Source organism: Cricetulus griseus, chromosome 2, assembly GCF_003668045.3.
Source record: "Cricetulus griseus strain 17A/GY chromosome 2, alternate assembly CriGri-PICRH-1.0, whole genome shotgun sequence".
Classification (NCBI taxonomy): Eukaryota; Metazoa; Chordata; class Mammalia; order Rodentia; family Cricetidae; genus Cricetulus; species Cricetulus griseus.
The window spans coordinates 48552918-48575730 of record NC_048595.1 but is presented as its reverse complement, the minus strand read 5'-3'; the positions used below and the strand labels follow the sequence as shown (position 1 = coordinate 48575730).

Sequence of the window (22813 nt, the reverse complement as noted above, 5' to 3'; positions counted from 1 at the left end):
AGGCAAGACAAAGAATGCTAAAATTAAAAAAAAATTGACTTGATACATTCAGTTGTTTTTGTTTGTCTGCACACAGTGGCCTTACTTGGAGGGGCCAGTGTGCACCAGGAGGGGAGGGACGCAGCCAGTGGGGAGATCAGACTCTGTAGAACACTTGGCTGTCTCTCCTGCAGGATTGCCCTGAGGGCCTGGGCCAAATATGTGCATTTGCTTTTCAGATCTGCCCCCCACTTTTCTCACTCCAGGGTGGTGGGGGATGAGAGGGGTGGCTAGCTTGTGCTCAAGACTGCTGGTCCAGTTAACAAGGCTCTCTGCTCTGGCTGCTTACCCTGGAATGATCAGGAGATATGCTCATCTGACAGTTCAGAGGGGGCTGACTGTGTTAGCTGTTTCCCAGTCAGTGTCCCTGGGCTAAATTTTTAGCTACTTTTATTATTTTATGTTTGGGGTGTTTTGCCTGCATATTCACATATGTGCGATGACTCATGAGGCCCGAAGATGACATCAGATCCCTTGGGATGAGAATTACAAATGATTGTGAGCCACCATGTGGGTGCTGGACACTGAACCTGAGTCCTCTGGGTGTCCTTAACCACTGAGTCATGTTTTCCAAGTTCTCGGGTATTCTAAGCTTGCTGGATCATCAAACCATTCCCTTTGTCATCTTATGCTCAGAGGTTTAGGGAATCATGGCTGGCCGCAGAATTTCTTTGATCCTTTGTAGGTTGTCTCTTTAAAAAAGTAAAAAAAGAAATCTGCATTTCTTTACGTTCATTTTATTAGTACATATCCATTGAGCCAAATAATTGCCCCTTATCCTTCCCTCCTTGTCCATGCCACTGGCCCCTTCCTCTTCCCAATGGACCCCCTTCCATGTCTTATACAGTCACTAGCCTTTCAATGTGCTGTTTCTTGCTGAGAAACTGATGCTATTGCCTAACCAGACTCCCTCTCACCTTTCCTAGCGCACCTGGCTTTCTCCCACGCTATGGTGTGGATGGGCTTCCTCTCTATTTACCTTCGAGAAGTGACAAAAGCCAAAGAACCTGATCCTTCCCTTCTGCCTGAGGAACTGGTTAAAAACCAGGCAGTAACTGGACCTCAGACCATTGTGGCAAGGTAGAGCCCTCCCCAGAGTGATCAGTGTAGCTGGGTACAACACAGAGGACAGGCTGTCACAAGGGATGCTAGCACTTCATCCCTTTGAATAAAATTCAAAAGTTTATTTTGAATTATGTGTAGGTGTGTGTCTGCATGCACATACATGCATGTGATTGCAGGTGCTGGGGACCAAAGGCATCATATCCCCCAGAGTTACAGAAGATCGTGAGTTGCTTTGTGGAGCTCCTGGGAACTGAACTCTGGTCCTATGGAAGAGCAGCAAGCACTTTTCATTGCTGACTCATCTCTCTATCCCTAGTAAAATATAAGTTCTATAAATTATTATCGTATGTGTTAATGTGGAGGTCAGAGGTCAGTTTTGTTAAGTCAGTCCTCTCCCCCTACCTTGACCTGCATTGAGCAGAAAGTACCTTTCCCCTCTGAGCCATCATGGGCATCCCATTGTCGTGAGTCTAGCACATTCATTGTCAGCACTTTTTGTTTCACAGGACTCCTACTCCACCCCAGACAACTTCCTTTATTATAAACTTCTTCATTGTATCGAGTATATAAACTTTGTTTCCTTTGAATTGTGACCATTGATCCCTTTTTAACTAGTAACTTAGTACCCTTCAGCTCAGTGTCTTTAGGACATAATTCCAAGTTTCCTGATCATCTTAGTTACTTTCTCGGACACACACCATCACCCCTTTGCTACAGTGTCTCTTAAAATGTGACTCCCCAGCTTGAGTCTCATAGGATTGAGAAGCCCCTAGAATTCTCTTTCCTCTGTGATAATAATAGGTTAAAAGTTTTGTGTGCTTACCATCACAGACTTAGACAGTTTGTCTGTGAATGTCCTTTCAAGGCTGTACAATCAAAATTGCTTACTCCCATTTTTATTGATAGGGAAACAAGCATAAACTTAACATCGAACAAGTTGCTGGAGACCTGTGAGCTAATTAGGGGTAGAGTGGAAAACTAGCATCTTGTTTGATTCCAAAGCTTGTGTTCTTATCTCACACAGTGCTACACCATAAATCCTTTCCCACAAACTCAAAGGACAGGGATCCTGTCATATGTACCTTGGTGTCAGTATTGTTTAACCTAGAAGCTGCCAAAAGATGCAGAACAGACAGGGACTACCTACCTGCTTTATTCTGAAATGCTGCATGTCTGTTAATGTGCCCAACAAGCTCACACAGATTGGATGATGATTGCTACAGTGTGTGACTGAAATTGTCTCATTCACTTAAAGTTACTCAATTCTGAGTCTGCTGAAAGCTATACATTCCTTCCCTCCAGAAAGTGCTCTTATTCATAACCGTGGAAATTTCAAAGTGTTCTGCGTCTCTTGTGGCTTATCCCTGATCTCACTAGAGGATTGTAGGCCAGGTTGAACCTGCTGTTGGTGACTGGTGCCATTTTGATTATGTCTGGGGACATCACCTGTGTCTAGACCAGTTCTGGTTTGGTTGTAAGATGCTTCCCATGGGCTCATGTGTTTGAACTCTTGGTCCCCCAGTTTGCAGCACTGTTTTGGAAGGTTGTAGAACCTTTAGGAGGTGGAGCCTTTCTGGGGAAGTGGACCTTACAGTTTATAGTATGCCCTGCCTCCTGTCTAGTCTGCCGTTGCCCTTCCTTCTCCATGATGGTCTGTGCTCCCACATGGTGAGCCAAGGTAAACACAGACTCCGTGGTGACCCAAAGCCACTCAACTTCCTTTCTCCTCTCTCTCTGTCTCTCCCCTTCCCTCCCTCCCTCCCTCCCTCCCTCTCTGTCTCTTTCTCTCCTTTTCCCTCCCTCCCTCCTTCCATCCCTTTCTCATCTTCTTTTACTTTTAAAAAAATGGTTTCACTGAGTAGCTCAGGCTAGCCTCAGATTTACAGCCTCCCACTTCAGCCTCTAGAGTGCCAGTCTGACAAGCCTGTGCCACCATGCCTGGTGTAAAGCTCTAGCACAGCTCCTGAGAGCTTTTGTAAGGGACCTGTGTGTGGAGATGGTAGCTCCTCTGGGCGATAATGTAAATTGGATTTCTTTTTTTTTTTTTTTTTTTTTTGGTTTTTTCGAGACAGGGTTTCTCTGTGTAGCTTTGGAGCCTATCCTGACACTCGCTCTGTAGACCAAGCTGGCCTTGAACTCACAGAGATCTGCCTGCCTCTGCCTCCCTAGTGCTGGGATTAAAGGTGTGTGCCACCAACGCCCGGCTAAATCGGACTTCTTAATGTTCTTTTTGAAACTGTCAGTCATGAAACATCATGTTTGCTGTTAGTGTATCACTCTCAGGTACTGTGGCTGGCACAGAGAGATGTGTGCCAACATTTTTTTAAGAGTTTTTTTGGTGGGGGCAGGACTGGGTGTAATGGCACACTCCTGTAAACCCCAAACTCAGAAGGTGGAGGAAGAGGAGGCCTGCTTGAGGCTACATACATGAGGACATGTCAGATGAAATAAGCAGGCAAGAAGCTAGGAAGAGATGTCTCAGTCAGTGTAGTTCCTGCCATGTAACTGTGAGGACCGGAGACTTGCAACTTAGCACCCACACATAAAGCTGGATATGGTCTGCACCTGTTATCCTAGTGCTGCGGAGACAGACAGGAGGATCCTAGTGGCTTCTGGCTGAAGTGAACTCCAGGCTTACTGGAAGACACTGGCAAAATAAAATAAAATAAAATGGAAAGCAATGGAGGAAGACACCTACTGTCATCCTGCTGGCCTCCACATGCATGTCCATACACAGTGCATGCACACCTGCACACACATGCATGTCCATACACAGTGCATGCACACCTGCACACACATGCATGTCCATACATGGGTACATGCACACCTGCACACACATGCATGTCCATACACAGTGCATGCCCACCTGCACACACATGCATGTCCATACACGGGTGCATGCACACCTGCACATACCTGCATGTCCATACACGGGTACATGCCCACCTGCACACACATGCATGTCCATACACATGCACACCTGCACACACCCGCACACACCTGCACACACATGCATGTCCATACACAGTGCATGCACACCTGCACACACCTGCACACACATGCATGTCCATACACAGGTACATGCACACCTGCACACACCTGCATGTCCATACACAGTGCATGCACACCTGCACACACATGCATGTCCATACACAGTGCATGCCCACCTGCACACACATGCATGCCCATACACGTGTGCATGCACACCTGCACACACCTGCACACACATGCATGTCCATACACAGGTACATGCACACCTGCACACACATGCATGTCCATACACAGGTACATGCCCACCTGCACACACATGCATGTCCATACACAGGTACATGCACACCTGCACACACATGCATGTCCATACACAGGTGCATGCACACCTGCACACACATGCATGTCCATACACAGTGCATGCACACCTGCACACACCTGCATGTCCATACACAGTGCATGCATACCTGCACACACCTGCATGTCCATACACAGTGCATGCACACCTGCACACACCTGCATGTCCATACACAGTGCATGCACACCTGCACACACATGCATGCCCATACACATGTGCATGCACACCTGCACACACCCGCACACACCTGCACACACATGCATGCCCATACACATGTGCATGCACACCTGCACACACCTGCACACACATGCATGTCCATACACAGGTACATGCACACCTGCACACACATGCATGTCCATACACAGGTACATGCACACCTGCACACACATGCATGCCCATACACATGTGCATGCACACCTGCACACACCCGCACACACCTGCACACACATGCATGTCCATACACAGTGCATGCACACCTGCACACACATGCATGCCCATACACGTGTGCATGCACACCTACACACACCTGCACACACATGCATGTCCATACACAGGTACATGCACACCTGCACACACCTGCACACACACGCATGTCCATACACAGGTACATGCACACCTGCACACACATGCATGTCCATACACAGGTACATGCCCACCTGCACACACATGCATGTCCATACACAGGTACATGCACACCTGCACACACCTGCACACACATGCATGTCCATACACAGGTACATGCACACCTGCACACACATGCATGTCCATACACAGTGCATGCACACCTGTACACACACATGCATGTCCATACACACGTGCATGCCCACTTGCACACACACATATACACATTCACAAATATGCCAATTGATTAAAGATAGTTTCTTTTTCTTTAGGTAAGAGTTTCTCTGTGTAGACTTGGCTGTCCTGAAATTCACTCTGTGTAAGTTGGCCTAGATCTCACAGAGATCCTCCTGCCTCTGTCCACCCTCCTACCCTCCCCCTTCTACTCCCCCCAGTGCTGAGATTAAAGGCATATACCATCACTGCCATCACTGCCTGGCCTTAAAGATAAGTGTGTCAAAAACCTTATCTTGGTATTTCTTTATAAGAAAAATGATTGTTTCGTTAGATTCTGGGGCAATTTCTTGAGCCCCCGAACTTCTTTTCTGGGCACTGTGTTCTTGTGTGAAGTTACTGTAGATTGTGAACTGTTCCCTCCTCACCCTTGTTTGTCGTTTTCTTTGTTAAGCATTTGTTTCCACCTGAAAAGTAAAATGCTATCCGAAGCCACTAGGAGTTGTTTGAACCTGTGTTCATGCCTGCATTCACTCTTTTCTTCCTCTAGAGCCTCCCACTCCACCCCCACCAGCTGCTCTGATTATCTGCTCTTAGTTTGCCTTTTATTTCCTGGACTTTGGATCTTCTATTATCCTGCCTGTTTAACCACTTTAAAAAAAAGATTCAAATTAGTCTCCACTTCCCTGACTTTAGGAGTGTTTGCAGCCTGAGCTAGAGTGAAATGGTGACTGTTACAAGAAAGTGAAGACAGGGTGCTTTAGATTTTGAAACACAAAACGGTGAATTGTCCCTCTCCAGAACTGCTGCAGTGCACCGACCCAGTGCACACACACCCCGATACAGTCACGCCATCGATTAATTAGGTGGTGTGTGTGGAGAGATCCAGTTGAGCAGTTTTGCCATTGTGTGGGTATCATGGAATCCACTCACACAGACCTGCATGACTGTAAATGCAGGGTGATCTGTGAAACACTCAGAAGCATGCTAGAGTGAATACATAGACCAGTAGCATTGTTGTTGACTATTAGCTGCATGTCAAACACTCTGCAGTCTATAATTATATTGTCTATGCTTTAATATGACTGGCAGTGCTATTTATACCAGGATCGCCATGGATGTGTGAGTGTGATTCAACCTTACCACAGCTATGGGGCTGGTATGTGATAGGAACTTACACACACACACACACACACACACACACACACACACACACACACCCTCCCTCCCTGCAGGGACCGTGTCGTTACATTCGTAGACGGTATTTGACTATATCATTATATGACACATGGCTGTACTTCATCATGCATTTCTTTTAAAGTGGGGTATCATCTGATGTAACCACACCGCCATCACCATCAAGGTCCCCGTGGTGCCTCCTAACCTCAGGCTGTGTCTGGTCTGGCCAGTTGCCCATCATGTCCTTTATAGTTCTGTCACTTCGTGTGCTTAATCACTGTCTCCTTGGCCTCCTTTCGTCTGAAATGACTGCTCGAGTTCTGTCCATGACCTTTTGAAGATTACAGGCCAGGTGCTTTGCAGAGTGTTCTTCAGTTTGGGTATGTGTGCTGCTCCCTCATGGTTAGAGCTGCGTGTCTTTGGCTGGGGTTGTATGTCGTTGGACACTTTAAGTTCCGCCTCCCTCCCACATTGATAAAGTTCGGTTTGTTTGATTCATGTGCCAGGCCATGAACGTATTCCTTTCAGAATGATAAAGATGTTCAGGGAGATACTTTTTGAGACTAACCACCCTGTTCTTTTTTGATGTGTTCAGTTACTAATTCACATCCGTACAGACACAAGGTGTTCTGTCCAGAGGGGGGTGTGCCACTGCTGTAATTACTTTGATGTTTCAGTGGTCTTAGGTTTGGATAGTGGGAGTTTCAAATGTCTCCTCTGCTGTTTTGGAAAAGTTGTAGATTTACAGTAGAAATTACAGGGATATGGAGAAGGCTTAGGATGTAAGTGTTCTGCAAGCATGAGCACCCGCGAGTTCAAATCCCTAACATCCAGGTGGAAAGTTGGCCATGGAGGCAACCCCAACCAACATTGCAGAGTGGGGACAGGTGAATCCCTAGTGCTCCCTGGCCAGCCAGCCTTGGTTGAGTGTGAGACCCTGCCTAGGTAATGAGGTGGAGAGTGGGAGAGGAAGACTCCTGATAGTCTGACCTGGCCTCCACGTGCCCACACATGGATATTCACACCTACGTATTCACAAGCTTACACACTTACATGCCACCACCACCACCCCCAGAAAATATCCAAAAGTCAAAAAGAGCGTGTGTACCTGGATTTAAGTTTCCTAAAGAAAAAACTGGCCAGAGTTGGTCCCCTGTGGCCAAGGCATGGAGTTTGAAATGGGTAGTAATAAAATGCTAGGCTGAGACCGTCAGTAGGCAAGGCTAGGTGATTAAGAGTTAATCAGCCAAATTAAGCAGTGAGTGTTTATTTTAAGGGAGTGATATGGCCAGACATTTAGCTGCCAGAACCAAGTGACTTTAAGTTTTGCCTCCAAAGAATTTGCAAGGTGAACATCCTGACCTTGTTCCTGCCTTGATCTCTCTTCTAAGGTTAGCAGGTCAGGGAGCCGCAGGCTCTAGGAATGTGATAGGATGTGAGTGTTTCTTGATTTCACGGGGTGGTTGTTTTAGGGAGATATGTAAGATACTACAGTGTAGTTAGTGGGTCACTGTGTTTGCTGCCAGCCAGAGTGAAATCCCAGCTCAATCTCATGCTCTCTGAGCAAGTCATTTTACATCCAGGCCTCACTTAAAATAGATCCCCATTTTAAACTCTAGATTTAAAAACCAGCTGCTGTGGTGTTAGGGTTAAACAAAACACTGTCCACACAGTGCTTGGCCTGAAGTAAACAACCAACAGTTTCCGTTTGTTTACTGCTAAGACAAATGATGAAACTTTGTAAGTTTCTTTAGGCTGAGTCAGAAAGTCCTGTTACTTCAAACCTGGAATCCAGGGCTTGGGAGATAGCTCAGTTGATGAACTCCTTGCTGTACAGGTGTGAAAACCTGTGATCACTCCCCAGCACCCCGTCTTTTTTAGTATTTTTAAAGCTAGGCATGGTGGATTTAGCTATAATCCTAGCACTAGGGAAGTAAAGACAGGAAGCTCCCTGAGGCTTGCCAGTGTAGCCCATCACTGAGCCCCAGGTTCCAGGGAGAGACTCTGCCTCAAATTAGAACACATTGTGGGCCAGGGTTCAGTGGGGTTGTAGAGGTGCTTGCTGCCACACCTGATGACATGAGTTCTAGCTCCAGGACCCATATGATGGGAGAAGACCAACTCCACAGGTTTTCTTCTGACCTCTCCGCTCACGCCATGGCACCCCCAACACACAAACAAATAAATAAATAGACTGAATAAAATATGTTAAAAAAAAACAAACAATACCAAGGTAGACAGCTCTGAAGTGATGTATCTACCTATCTTAAAATTTTTATTCACTCTAACTGTAGGACCTGTAATATTTTCCTATCATCATTTCTCAGCATCTGAGTGTCAGATTAATAGATTTGGAGATTGCATTGTATGAGATTGGCTTCAATGTGGGTCTTTTAACAATGGGGAAACAATTGCTTTAAGGATATAAAACTGCAGTTGGACAAGAGGCATGGACTCTGTGAAGTCTTGAGGTCTACTGAGAGCATGATTAAATATGGTTGATAACAATAGGCTATATTTTAAAAGTTGTGAGATAGTATACTTTAAGTGTTCTCAAAACAAAAATGATGAATATGTGTGTTATAATTGGTTTAATTAGTTTAATTTAGCCATGCCATTGTGAGCATACTGTATTGTGTATCATAATTGTGCATGACTTTATGAGCTAAATAAATGAATGGAAAAAAAAGAATTGCTGATGGAGGGCTGTGAAGACAGGTAGGTTGGTAAAGCGATTGTTGTAGAAGCATTAGGTCTCGAGCATGGGTCTCCTGCACTCAGGTGAAAAGCTAGACATGACAACATGAAGCTGTAATCCAAGCAGCAGGATGAGGCAGGAGGATCCTTATGGCTTGCTGCTCCACAGTCTAGCCAATTAGTGAACTCCAGATTCAGTGAGAAACCCTTGTCTCCAGACACCTCTCTCACCAGTAGGCCCCTCTGAGCCTCACCAGCTACAGCCAGCCAGCTGGGAACCAGGCCTTCAATACCTCCACGAGCCTTTGAAACAATCCCACTTAATACCCTGGTAGGTCTTGTTCTTGCAAGTTGATATTCTGATCCAATATTTATACAGAAGTGCAAAGAGCTTTGAATAGCCAAGGTAATTGTGAAGAAATTGCCAACACTACCAGATTTCAAGAATTATTATAAATCTGTAATGACTTAATAGAGTGACACTGATTTGAAAAAAAATCAGATGAATAGATCAGTGGTGTAGACTAGAACATCCAAGAATTAACCCACATGTGATATAGCAGCCCAGTGAGGCCAAGAATCACATCTTCCAATAAAGGATCCTGAGGGAAGTTGCAAATTCTTCTGTCTGAAGTTGACCGATACCTAACACCACTCAGAGCAATTCCTTAGAGGTGAGTCATAACCCGAGGGTAATGTTAGGGAATAGTCATCTCTCTGTGACCTTAAGTAGGTTAAGACTTCTCAGACGGGACACAAGACATTTTCCAGAAGAGAAAATGTGATACATAGAACTTGGTTAAGATTAATGACTTCTCTTCAGAAAGACACAATTAAAACAAAAGGTATATAATAGGCTAAAAGAAAATCCTCCACATTTGATGAAGGACTAATGTGCAGAATTTATAAGGAAATGCTAAGTTGGACATGGGAGCTTACCCCTGTAATACTAGCATTTGAGAAGTTGAGACAGAAGGAAGTGTGGGTTTGAGAATAGCCTTAGTTACATAGTGAGATAACCTGGACTACACACAGTAAGACTGTCTTGTTGTCGTAGTTGACCAGATTGGGTGGGGGGAGGTGTCTTTCTATTAAGTAGTTTTAGCTGTCTCGGAACCCGATACATAGATCAGGCTGTCCTCTAACCCATAGAGAGCCACCTTCCTCTTCGTCTCATAAAGGTGTGAGCCACCATGCCCTGCCCAGAGACTCTATTAAAAGGAAGAAAAGGTGTGAGCGGTTCCGGGAGGGAAGGAAAACCACAGATATGTTACAAGTTAGAAGGATGCAAGGCCTAACAAGATGTCTTTGTGGATAAAGGCACTTGCTGCCAAGCCTGATGACCTGAGTTCACTTCCCAGAATCTATGTGGCAGAAGGAGAGATCTGACTCCCACACATTGTCCTCTGACTTCTACACATTCACTTTAGCACGGCCCCTCTCTTCCCACAAAATACAAACTAATGTAAAAACTAGATAGAAAAGTTAACCAGTTTAAAAATAGGTTAGAACAGATACTTCTGTTTGGGAAATGCACACAGCCAGTGAGCAAATAAATGGCTGGGTCTGGGACTCAGTTACTTGTGAGGGGTGATCCGGATGGAGACCACAGTTGACTACCTGTGTGCCTACCAGAATGGGTAAAAATAAAATGACAGGTGACTCTCCAAGTTGGCTCGGGTGTGGAGCACTTGACGGTCATGTTCTGCTAGTGAATGTGTCAAGTGCTTCAAAGGTCTCAGAAACTGGCAGATTCTACCAAGGACAAACATAGGCTATATATAGTTCTTTCTTTAAAAAAGGAAGAAATACACCAGTCTGGCCAGGCTATAAAGTTACTTGTTTCACAGTTCTGGTCCAAGGTCAAGGACCCATATGTGGTGGTGACTGTGCTGGCAATGGTCCCCTGCAGCACAGGCCATCAGGTGGAGACAGCAGGGCATTCATGTGTATCCTTCATGTCTCTGTTGCTTTCTTACACGTCCACCAGTAATCAATGGCTGGGGCTCCACCTTGATGACCTTACATAACCCCAGTTAACCTCCAAACACAATCAAATTGAGTTTCTTCCCTCTTAATACCTCAGTGGCAGTTAAACTCCAGTGAGAGCTTTAGAGGGGACAAACCTTCACATTTTAGAATGCCCATGCCACATAATTCAGTTTTATTCTCATGTATGGTTTACTCAGAAATTTTATTCCTAGTTTTATTCTCAAAAGCCCCAACCTAGAAACAACAGTAATAAAGAGAATCTTTCCCCCCCCACCAAACCAAAGATTTATGCATATTTAAGACAGTATACAGTCAGCACAGGGTAGACAAGATGTCCAGTGGGATAGAGGCATGGGATAACACACTGGTTTATGTGTATCTGGAGGCTTATTGTCTGAGAGAGGTAGTGTTATGGTTTGTGTCTGAACTGTCCCCACAGATTCATGTTTTGAACATTTGCTCCCCAGTTCATGGCATAATTTTGGGAGCTTCTGGAAACTGGAAGTGGAGACTTGGCTTCGATGGCAGAAATAGATGACGGTGGGCAGGCCTTGAAGTTTATGTTCAGCCCTTGGTTCCTGCTACATGCTGTTTCCTGTCCTACCTCAGTGGGAACAACCTCAACCACACAGGCCTGACATCATAGATTGAGCTGTCCCAGAAAGCCTTCCCCACATCACTGAGGGGAACCCTCTGAAACCATGAGCCAAAGGAAAGAATTCCTCTCTAAGTTTTTCCTGTTGGGCATTGTCACAGTCATGTGAGAGCTAACTAACAGAGTGGCTCAGCGGTGGCCTGACAGTGGGTCATCCAGCTGGGGAGAAAGTGAAGTTCATTTCCCAAGTGAGAAAACCAAATTCCTCCTCCACACTTGTTTAAACTACAAGTTCATGCTTGAAATATCATTTAGGAAATGAAGGGAGGAGCATCAAGAGTTCCAGACTAGACTCAGCTAGCTATGAGACCTCCCACCTCAAATACCAACCAAACAAAATAATAAGCAGACAAAAAGCCAACTCCTAAGTGACTAGAAACTGAAATGTATAATTTTATATACTTGATTAGGAAGAATCCTTCTCTGCCTCCCTTTCCTCTTCTTCCCGCACTCCCTGTCCTCCTCCTGCTCCTCCTCTTTTCTGATGTAGCCCAGACTGGCTTTGAATGAACTCACTATGTAGCCGAGGATGACCTAGAACTTTCAATCCCTCTGTCTCCACCTCCCGAGTGAAAAGACTTCTTAAGGCATAGACCTCACAAGTTTTAAGGGGGAAGGAGCCATAAGCTTGACTTTGTTTCAGTGAAAAGCCTCTCTCAACTGAGCAGAACATCAGACATTTACTAAGGGAATACATTTGTGAAGTTATTAATGACAAAGAGCTAGTAGTCACGGTGTTTTAAAAGTCACTGTGTTTTAAAAGTCACTGCAGGGGAACAAAATAGAAAAGCAGGCAATAGAAATAAGTAAATGTTTTTCAGAAGAAGAAATAAATGTCAGAGAAATGTAATAAGATGCCTTGACCAGCCAGGGTTTTACAGAGAAAAAGTCCAGTAGAATACACATGCAATACCTGTATGTAATAAAATATGTACATGTAAAGATTTAATCAATTTCTAATATGGGGAGGGACAGCTAAAACTAAGGGCAATTTTGAGGGATTATTTGGAAACCTAATATAGTAGAAGCTTCCTAAAAGACAATACGTAGGTTGTAGGGAGAAATCCTGATTAGAGGTACCTCTGAAAGGTGATCTAAATGAAATCACCAAATGACAGGACAGACAGAGCCCCCCTACTGAACATCCCTCCACATCAAATGAAGCTTCCAGTACTGGGAATGGGTTACATCTAATCAAGTTCTTGTCCAAAGGCGTCCGATGGGAACCCCCAAACAGCCCAGGCAACTGCCAAAGCTAGGTGGTTCTCTGCAAATTGACAGTAAAGGTCTGTAGCTGAAGACAGTGACTACAGGACTCCTTGGGCGCAGAGAAGTTGAGCTGGTGCTTGCCTAGAGCCTTCACCCCTATGGACTGGTTGGTGTTCATGGTACTGGAAGGTATCCTTCGGGCTGCCAAAGAAGAGAAGTAAATTCCAGCCCAGCTACAAACCCTTCGATCTACAATGGTGACCTGCTTGTAAGATACATTGGTGCTGTAGTGGCACAAAGACTATGGGCGTAACCAACCAACATCTGATTTGACTTAAGGCCCACTAATGGGATGGAACCCATATCTAATACTGCTTGAGTGGCCAAGATCCTGAAGCCAAGGACCTAGGGGAAAACCAAATATCACTCTTCTGCTAAAGGAACACAGCAGTATGACTCCCAGTGACATTCTGTTGCACTTATGGATTCCTGCCTTGCTTAGCCACCATCAGATAAGCTTCTTCCTCCAGTAGGTGGGAACAAATCAGAGACCCACAGCTAGACAATATGCAGAGAGTGACAGACCTTGCAACACTCATCCCTAAAAGGGATGCCTCCATCAAATCCCTCCCCTCAGGGCTCTGGGAACTCTGATGAAGAGGAGGCAGAAAGTGTAAGAGCAGGAGGGGTGGAGGAAACCAAGGAAGAAGGCCTTCTAGACTCCATAGGGCTGGTGCACATGAACTCACAGACGGGCAGCATGCACATGGCCTGCCCAGGTCTGCACCAGGTACACCTAGAGCTGAAAGGAGAATAAAAGAAACTCCCCATCCTTGACCCAGATGCTGTTTCCAACAGATAGCCACTTGCTGTCTGATGAAAACATTGGTTCCCCAAGGGAGTTTCACTGGAGAAAGAAACTTCTCTTAAGGATAGATCCGGTACCCCGCAATAGTTGAACAACACAAAACTAACTCAGCGGCATCTTTGGAGGTTCTTTGTCTTATAATGGTAAGTCAGGGCAGTTTTGTTTGCTTGTTTTTAAACAGGCCCTTTGTGTATACATTCTGGCTTCCAGTTTTGTGTTTTTATGGGATGCCAACAGGTGTGTCTTCTGCATCTCTATGAGTTTCTTGTGCTTTTTCTTCAGCTTCTTTTCTGGTTGTTTTGTTCTACTCTGATTTGTTTGGTTTTGTTTAATCTTTTTTTTTTAAGTGATTATTCCTTAGGTGTCTGTTTTCTAAAAAGAGACAGAAAGGGTATGGATGCCAGCAAGAGGGGAGGTAGGGAGGAGTAGGGGGAGAGGAACCATAATCATAATATATTATATGAAAAAAAAATCTATTTTCAATAAAAGAAAAGAAGGTTAACAACAACAACCAAGATTTGACTAATTGACTCCATGGTTGTGAGCTGGCATGTCCAAACGCTGGGAACTCGGGCCAGGTGGATGCTGTAGTCCTGAGCTGGTATCTTCATCAGGAATCTGCAGGCTTGGCTGCTAACACCTCACTACTTGAATGAGTAGGTCTACCCACTGCATGGAAGGGCTCCTTTCCTGAAGCCAGCCAGTGGGAGATATAACCACATATAGAAAATACTTCTTAGCAACACTGGGTTCGTGTTTGCCTAAATTGCTCAATGCTGTAGCTAAACTGACACCTGAAATTAGCAATTGCAGTGCCCCCCCCCCTTATTAACAGGATTCCAATTAAGACCACAAAGAGGCACAGTTTTATATCCACAAGTTGACAATGCCTTAGTCTCAGATAACACCAAGCACTGAAAGAATGTGGCTCAGCAGGACCTATGTGTCCTGTGGATGAGGATGTAACTGTCACCCATTCCTCCACACACGTTTTCAGTTTCTTATGAAGTTAATGACTTGAAGCTGGCCGTGGTGACGCAGCCTGGAATTCCAGCATTTGGGAGGCAGAGGCAGGAGGATTGCTGCAGACTAGCAGCCAACCTAGTCTATATGGCAAGTCCCAGGTCAGCCAGGTCTGTGCAGTGAGACCCTGTGTCACACTCATGCACCCATACCCACATGGATTTCTCTCTCATGGGACCTCTCTTGTATGAATGCCAGGAGATGTGTAGTATTTATAAGAATGTAATAGCTAATGAAAGTGTAAAGAGTAAAATAACATTAGCCCGGAAACAAACCAGGCATTAGAAATGGAGTACTGAGTTTCAGCGTCAAGGCCCTGGCGATCTTAAAAAGTATAATGTGATGCCACTTGAAAAAGCCCATCATAGTATATAATAACCTATTGTTTGGGACTGTCCATCTATCCAGAGGGACACCTATGGAACGAGGAAAAGGATTGTCTAGATTTGCTTTATAGGTAATATTGATGTTTTCCAGTTGCTTACAATTTAAAGTGACACATTTGGTCTTTTCTCAGAGTTACTTTTACGTTTGTGTGTGTGTGTGTGTGTGTGTGTGTGTGTGTGTGTGTGTGTGTGTGTGTGCATGTGTATGTGTGTGTAGGTGCATGCACACATGCCATTGTGTGCATGTAGAGGTCAGAGGATAAATCCTTCCATCATATGAGTCCTAGGGATTGAACTCAGGTTGTCAGGCTTGGCAGCAAGTACTCTTACCTACTGAGCCATCTCACAGGCCCCTTGGTCTCTTCTTTTAATCCTAATTAGTGGGATTTAAAAATAGTGTACTTTATTGTGGTATGCTTCAATCTGTGTAAGCCTTTGTTTAAAAAATTATTAATTTGTGTGTATATGCCATGATATGCATGTCGAAGTCAGAGGAGAACTTTTGGGAGTCAGTTCTCTCCTTCCACAAATGTTGGTCCCTCAGATTGATCTCAGATCTGCAGGCTTGGTGGTGGGCATCTTTATTACTCAGCCATCTTGCTGGCCCAAAAGCCCTTCTTGAAACAATTTTAAATGAAGTTATATCCATGAAGTGATGGGGAGGTCCTTCTGTGTATGTTTATCTTCTTATTAGTTGTTAAATAAAGCACTGTTTGGCCAATGAGGCAGCAAGTTAAGTGGGACTAGGAGTCAAGGAGGATTCTGGGAAATGTAGTAAAAGGAAGTCTTGTGATCCAGGCAGGAAGTGAGATAGCAGGCACACTCATATATAAGCAAGGGCAAGAAGGGAGTCCTTCCCTTTTCTCTTCTTCCTGCTCTCTGCTCTGGAGTCGCCAGGTGATCCACCGGGCAAGAGAGGGCACCAGTGGAAGGTGTCCTTGATAAGGTAAATCTTATAAAATATATAGATTTATGATAATTAAGACTGAGCTAGCAGATGAGAAATCCTAGTCTTTGGCTAAGCAGCATTTGTACCTAATATAAGTCTTTTTGTGTTACTTGGGACCTTAATGTGGCAGCAGGCAGAACATGGGTGGCCTGGCAGAAAGACTTATTGTTACAATGAAGAGCTTAGGAAACCTGTGCTTTAGGTTTGTGTCATCCACATGGGAAGGAGTGCAGAAAAACAGCTGTGCCTGGTTGGTGTCTTAGTTAGGGCTTCTGTTGCTGTGAAGAGACACCACGACTCTTATTGTAAGGAAAACAATTAGGGAGCTCGATTACAATTCAGGGGTGTTATGGGATAATCTTTTTGTATATTGTGAAGATGTGTCTTTGCCAAGGCATCTTCTGATTGGTTTAATAAAGAGCTGAGTGGCCAATAGCTAGGCAGGAGAAGATAGGTAGTACTTCTGGGCAGAGATAGGAGCTCTGGGAAGAAAAGAGGTGGAATTTGCCAGAGACATGTGTAGTAAGTTGGATGTACAGTATGGAGGAGAGTTAACAAACCACAAGCCACAAACCACATGGCAGAACATAGGTTAATATAAATGGGTTAATTTAAGTATAAGAGCTAGTTGGGAACAATAATTTCATAATTAATAAGAAATTTCCATGACATTATTTGGGAGCTAGTGGTCCAAAGACAGACCTGTTACACAGAGGTTCAGCCCATTATCATCATGGTGGGACATGGTGGCATGCAGGCAGACATGGTGTTGGAGAAGTAGCTGAGAGTCTGACACTGGGCAGTATCCTGTTCATAGGAAACCACAAAGCCCGCCCCCACAGTAACACACTTCCTCTAACAAGGCCATACCCAGGCCCACAACACCACACCTCCTAATAATAATGGCACTCCATATGAGCTTATGGGGGCCATTTACATTCAAACTACCACAGTTGGTGAGGGTGCCACTGGCTGCATGTAATGAAAGCTGGGTTTTTGTTTTTTTTTTTTTTTTGGGAGGGGGATTGGTTTTTCGAGACAGGGTTTCTCTGTGTAAGTAATGAAAGCTGTTTATCCTTTGCTGTAAACTTTTTACGAGGCTTTCATAAAGGTTCAGGGGTGTTAATGAACCTGTCCTGATCACACTAACATCAACACAAACTGTCAGGCTGCCGGGCTTCTTTGCTTTAAGGAATTTGTGAATGGTGTTGCTGAATAGAGTGCTTTCAAATTGTGTATGAGGACGCTGCTCACACAGCCAGGGCAGCTCCGGGATGCTGTAAGTTCAGTTCTTTCAGGTCTGTGTGGCAGAGCCTAGGGAAGCGTTGGCAAATGCTTCCTGGGACGCTCTGTAAGGCCTGAAATTTCTCCTTTGGTCTCTTTGCTGAGGCCCAGAGAGAGGGTTCACCGCTAGGGCAAAGAGAAAGGTCATTGGTTCTTTCTCTCTTGCAAGCTATTTAAGGCTTCTCCAGTTGCAGACGGTATCCCACACCCAATGTACAGAGGAGCTGTGATTAGAAGTACAGATGTTGTGAAAATAAGATTTCTAAGTTGCAGAATGCATCTTTGGTCCTGAAGCTTCCCTTAGGTAATTCCCTTGGCTAAAGGAAAGGCACGATATGCCATTTGTTTACAGATACTTGATAACGTGCTGAGTGGTATCGCTTTTCTTTATCTAGCACTCAACAGCTGCGCACCAGCCAAATGAAAGATTAGAGTCTGTGCCACCAACAGAATACACTTGATCCCTCCAATAAAGCTGTCTCTGTGAAGTGTGGTTGTGCAATGGAGAAGTTAAGATTTTCTTAGCACCACATCCAAGTCTGAGAAAACACCAAGCGTTCAAGATAAGCCACACTAGCATCTGAACTGCTCTAGTTAGCAAACTGTTCCACAAAGCTGATGTGTATGTTTAGGCATTTATAACAATCTTACTAACAGGCCGTAAAAGATGCTTAACTTCACCTGTCTTATGTGACCGATGATTGTTGTATTTTCACCCAGTTTATGTTTTTATAACTTGCCTATTTTAGCTGTACTCTTCTTTCCCCTTTGCACTGGAATCAAAGGTAAACTCAAAAATTTCCTTTTCAGATTTTAAAATTCTATGTAGACTCGTGTTTTGCCTGCATGCCTATGTGTCTGTGCACAATGTGTGTGCTTGGTGTCCACAGAGGCATCTGAACCCCTGACTGGGGTTGCCAATGGTTATGAGCCACAATGAAGGTGCTAGGAAACAAGCCTGGGTCCTTGGGAAGAGCTCTGAGCTGTCTCCACAGCCCCAGGGAAACTTTCTTTCTAATGGGTGGCCATCCTGTTCTTTATCTTCCTTTCCTAGGTTGCTCTTAACTGTACAAATTATAATTGTGTCAATTTTTAACTATTAATGATTACTTGATGATGTCCTTTGGAAATTTATAATGGGTGGAATGAGGGTGTGTTTCCTGGAGCCGCTCAGGATCCACTCATAAGTTGCTGACATCACTCACTGTACTTGAGTTCCTGCAGCTCAGGGTTTCTGGGCATTTTTTTTTTTTTAAGCATACAGTGTATAGATATGTATTTGTGTATAGATAAGTCATTTGTGTGTATGTCTGTGTACACACAAATAAATGTGTGGAGGCCCAAAGTTGATATCATGTGTCTCCCTTGATCCCTCTCCACTCTGTTTATCAAGATAGTCTCTCATCTCTCGCTGAACCCAGGGTTTGCTTGTCTAGTTAGCCAGTTTGCCCCAGGGAGTTGGCTGCCACCTGCCTGTCTTTTACATGGGTTCGGGGATCAAAACTCCGGTCCTCGAAACTGCCTGACGAGCATTTTATATATGGAGTCATTCCCTTAGTCCCAGGTTTTCTGATTTGTCATATAAGTAAATCCTCATATCTTCTACCCAGTAAAGGTAGAGGAGAACTAGTTATAATAATTGCAGTAGTAAGAGCTCACCTAGTTAAACACTTGAGTACTGACACCTGTGTTTTCTCCACATGCATTCTTTTCTCCGATGGATTGCTTGTCATTCTCTAGGATGGGGTCAAAAATCCCACCTGTGTGATAATCTTGAGTGCTTTGTATCTGTTAAGAATTTTGTGATTTGTGCCCACCCCAGGACACCACCTTGGTCAGTGTTACATGGTAAGACCCAGTCTCAAAAAAGTATGCAGAAAAATTTCAGTACCACATGCTAATTCAAAACAAATCCTATTCACTTTGGTACGGACTCAAATGCCTATCTCATGCAAAGTATCGCAGGCAAAATCTAAAAGTAGAAAATGAGTTCGTACATTGTATGCTGAGAAGGGCCGACTTCAACTGGTACTGTTTCTGCTACATTGATTGTTTTTTATAAAAATATTTAGTTTAAATGTAGTTATAAGTTTGAAATCTACAATTTACTTAACCACAGTACATGCAATATACATTTGTTTTTTCTCATGTTTGTTACAAGCATTTACAGGTATATTTCCTGCCTAAATGGCAGCATATGGACTAATTTAATATAAAGCTATTTCCCCAAGAGAGGCATAGATCAGGGCATGATGGCGATTGGCATGAGAGCACATTCTGTGGGAAGATGTGAGGAAAAGCTCCCCCAGAGCATTGGAGTTGGGATTTCAGTGTGACCTTAGGTGGCCTGGGCAGCTTTGGTGACTAGTTCAATGATGCTAGATCCAGTGCAAGTGTGAGCAGAAACGCAGAGTGAAATGCAGGTTCACACGGGGTAGGAAGTGCTCAGTTTGAGTGTTAGATGGGGTGTGTTGGGAGACAGCAGTGTGGAGGGGAGATGGCAGCATGCCAGGGACGGGGAGTGGCAGTGTGACTGGCAAGGGTGGTGGTTGAGCTGGGTCAGCCACTAACCACTAACCGGACTGATGTACTTACTGACTTTTCATGGCTTTGTATCTTTCAGGAGGTTCATGACTTATTACAGGACTATGAGCTAAAGTATTGCTATGTGGACAGGAATAAGCGAACAGGTGAGCCTGCCTTCTGTTCAAGCACATAATCTTGTTTTGATTTTTGCATGAAGCTACTACCGAGCAGGAAAGCTTGCTGTCTTTTTTCATCTGTCCTCTGCTAGTGCTAGGAATTGAACTCAGGGCCTTTGCAGGTGCTGGCAAGCATCCCTCCACCAGGCTCTATTCCCTGTCAGCTATGGAGTTCCTAAGTGTGAAATCCTATCAGTATGACTCATCGGTTACTTTCTGAGAACAATATTAATGTCCTGAACTTTAACCAGTAAACAAATACAGTGTAACTAGAGGTATGGTTTTTAACCATACCATGAATGTTGAATGTTATGTGTTCTTTAAGGGCCTGGTGTGCTTCTATCTAATATGTTACTGGGTTCTGTGAACACACAATGTGTGTAACTTGACCTTTAGTTGGACAAATTAGGAAACTTGCTTAGTTTTTCTGAGTATTAGTTTCATATCTGTGAGATCAGAACTCTGTTCTTTTATGGGCATATGATATATACATGTTTATGAGCATTTTTATATGATAAAATACAGCATGATGATAAAACTGCTATATGTATGTGTATTCCATTTCAAATTATTTATCTTGAAAGCTGGAGGCACCCCCCAAAAGACCTTCAAAAACAAACACCAAAACAGCAAAAGCCTCCCAGATGCAGAGGGATTCCAGTTCTCGGCACTCTGGCTACATTTCCCACCTGGGGGAAGCACTTAGGAATCTGTTTCCCATCTGTGGAGTATAGTGTGGTCATCCCTAGTTGTTCAGGTTCTTTTGGGCATGAGATAAAACTCTTTTGTTGTCCCTTCTGGGGGTCATGAGAGGACACATGTGTCTTTTCATAAATAAAATGATAGTGGATGTAGCGTGTGTCCTTTAGGTGGTGATTTCAGTGCCAGCATATGGCTTTATGCCCTCAGAGTAGATTACTTGGCTTAATTTGATTGGTCTCACAGCCCCTCCCACTTCCTCTTTGGAAACTCCACATTTGTGACTCTCAGTTGAATATCTTATATCCCCAATTGGAATTTGAGCACATTGTTGAACAGCAGTGCTCTTCCAGCACCTTATCTGTGACTGGGCATAGTACTGAATAAGTAAGAAGGACTTGATTTCTCAGGGCAGTGGGGTAGAGTGAGAGCAGAGATTCAGTGGCTTGCAACTTCTGGGTATTTGAATTTTGGTCTCATGACTCTTCTACCAGGAAGAACCCTAGAGATTGCTATCTTTCAGTTGTGAGCAGAGGAAGGTGTGGCAAAAGGAAGTGGAAGGTGAGCTCAGACAGGTGTGCAGACTGGGGCAAGAGTGCTCAGACAGGTGTGCAGTCAGGAAAGAGTGCTCAGACAGGTGTGCAGTCAGGAAAGAGTGCACAGACAGGTGTGCAGACTCAGGAAAGAGTGCACAGACAGGTGTGCAGTCAGGAGAGAGTGCTCAGACAGGTGTGCAGTCAGGAAAGATGCACAGACAGGTGTGCAGACTCAGGAAAGAGTGCACAGACAGGTGTGCAGTCAGGAAAGAGTGCTCAGACAGATGTGCAGACTCAGGAAAGAGTGCTCAGACAGGTGTGCAGTCAGGAAAGAGTGCTCAGACAGATGTGCAGACTCAGGAAAGAGTGCTCAGACAGGTGTGCAGTCAGAAAAGAGTGCACAGACAGGTGTGCAGTCAGGAAAGAGTGCTCAGACAGGTGTGCAGTCAGGAAAGAGTGTACAGACAGGTGTGCAGTCAGGAAAGAGTGCACAGACAGGTGTGCAGTCAGGAAAGAGTGTACAGACAGGTGTGCAGTCAGGAAAGAGTGCACAGACAGGTGTGCAGTCAGGAAAGAGTGCTCAGACAGGTGTGCAGTCAGGAAAGAGTGCTCAGACAGGTGTGCAGACTCAGGAAAGAGTGTACAGACAGGTGTGCAGTCAGGAAAGAGTGCTCAGACAGGTGTGCAGACTCAGGAAAGAGTGCTCAGACAGGTGTGCAGTCAGGAAAGATGCACAGACAGGTGTGCAGACTCAGGAAAGAGGACATAGGGAACATAAAGCAGCATAAGCTCACAATTTAACGGGTTAACATAGACTATACCTCATATTTCACAGACTGTTGTTTGTGTGTATTGGGAATAAGTTTGGTGATGTTACAGATCAGCCTGGTGGGGTTGGGGAGGCAGAGAACTGTAATGGGCATGACTGTGAGGGAGTATCTTGGTAGTTTAACTGAGGCAGCACATTGCATCGCCTGCGGTCCTGGGCTGTATAAAAAGGAGAAAGTGAGCTGAGCTCTAGCTTTTGTTACTCTCTGCTTCCTGACTGGAAGGTGTGTAACCAGCTGCCTCAGGTCCTGCCACCCCGCCTTCTCCACCATGATGAACTGTAGCCCTAAACTGTGAGCCATAATAAAACTTCCTTTCCTTGGGGTGCATGCTGGGTAGTTTTATGCTAACTTGACACAAGCTAAAGTCATCTGAGAGAACTTCTGTTTAGAAAATGCCTCCATAAGACTGGGCTGTAGGCAAACCTGTAAGGCATTTTCTTAATTAGTGGTTGATTCAGGTGGGCCCAGCCCATTCTGGGTGGTACCACTCTGTGCAGGTGGTCCCGAGTTCTATTAAAAAGTGGACTGAGCAAGCCATGAGGAGCAAGCCAGTAAGTAG

The 22813-nt window shown here is 44.6% G+C and overlaps 1 protein-coding gene across 2 annotated transcripts in view; it reads left to right on the top strand.

The window, feature by feature from the left end:
• The window catches only part of Raver2 (ribonucleoprotein, PTB binding 2), an 80360-nt gene that overhangs the window by 5289 nt on the left and 52258 nt on the right, over positions 1-22813 (top strand). For both annotated transcript variants that reach the window (XM_035439777.1, XM_035439776.1), the window contains exon 2: positions 20111-20177. In XM_035439777.1, coding sequence (XP_035295668.1) covers positions 20111-20177 — 67 coding nt within the window. The remainder of the gene's footprint in view (positions 1-20110; positions 20178-22813) is intronic.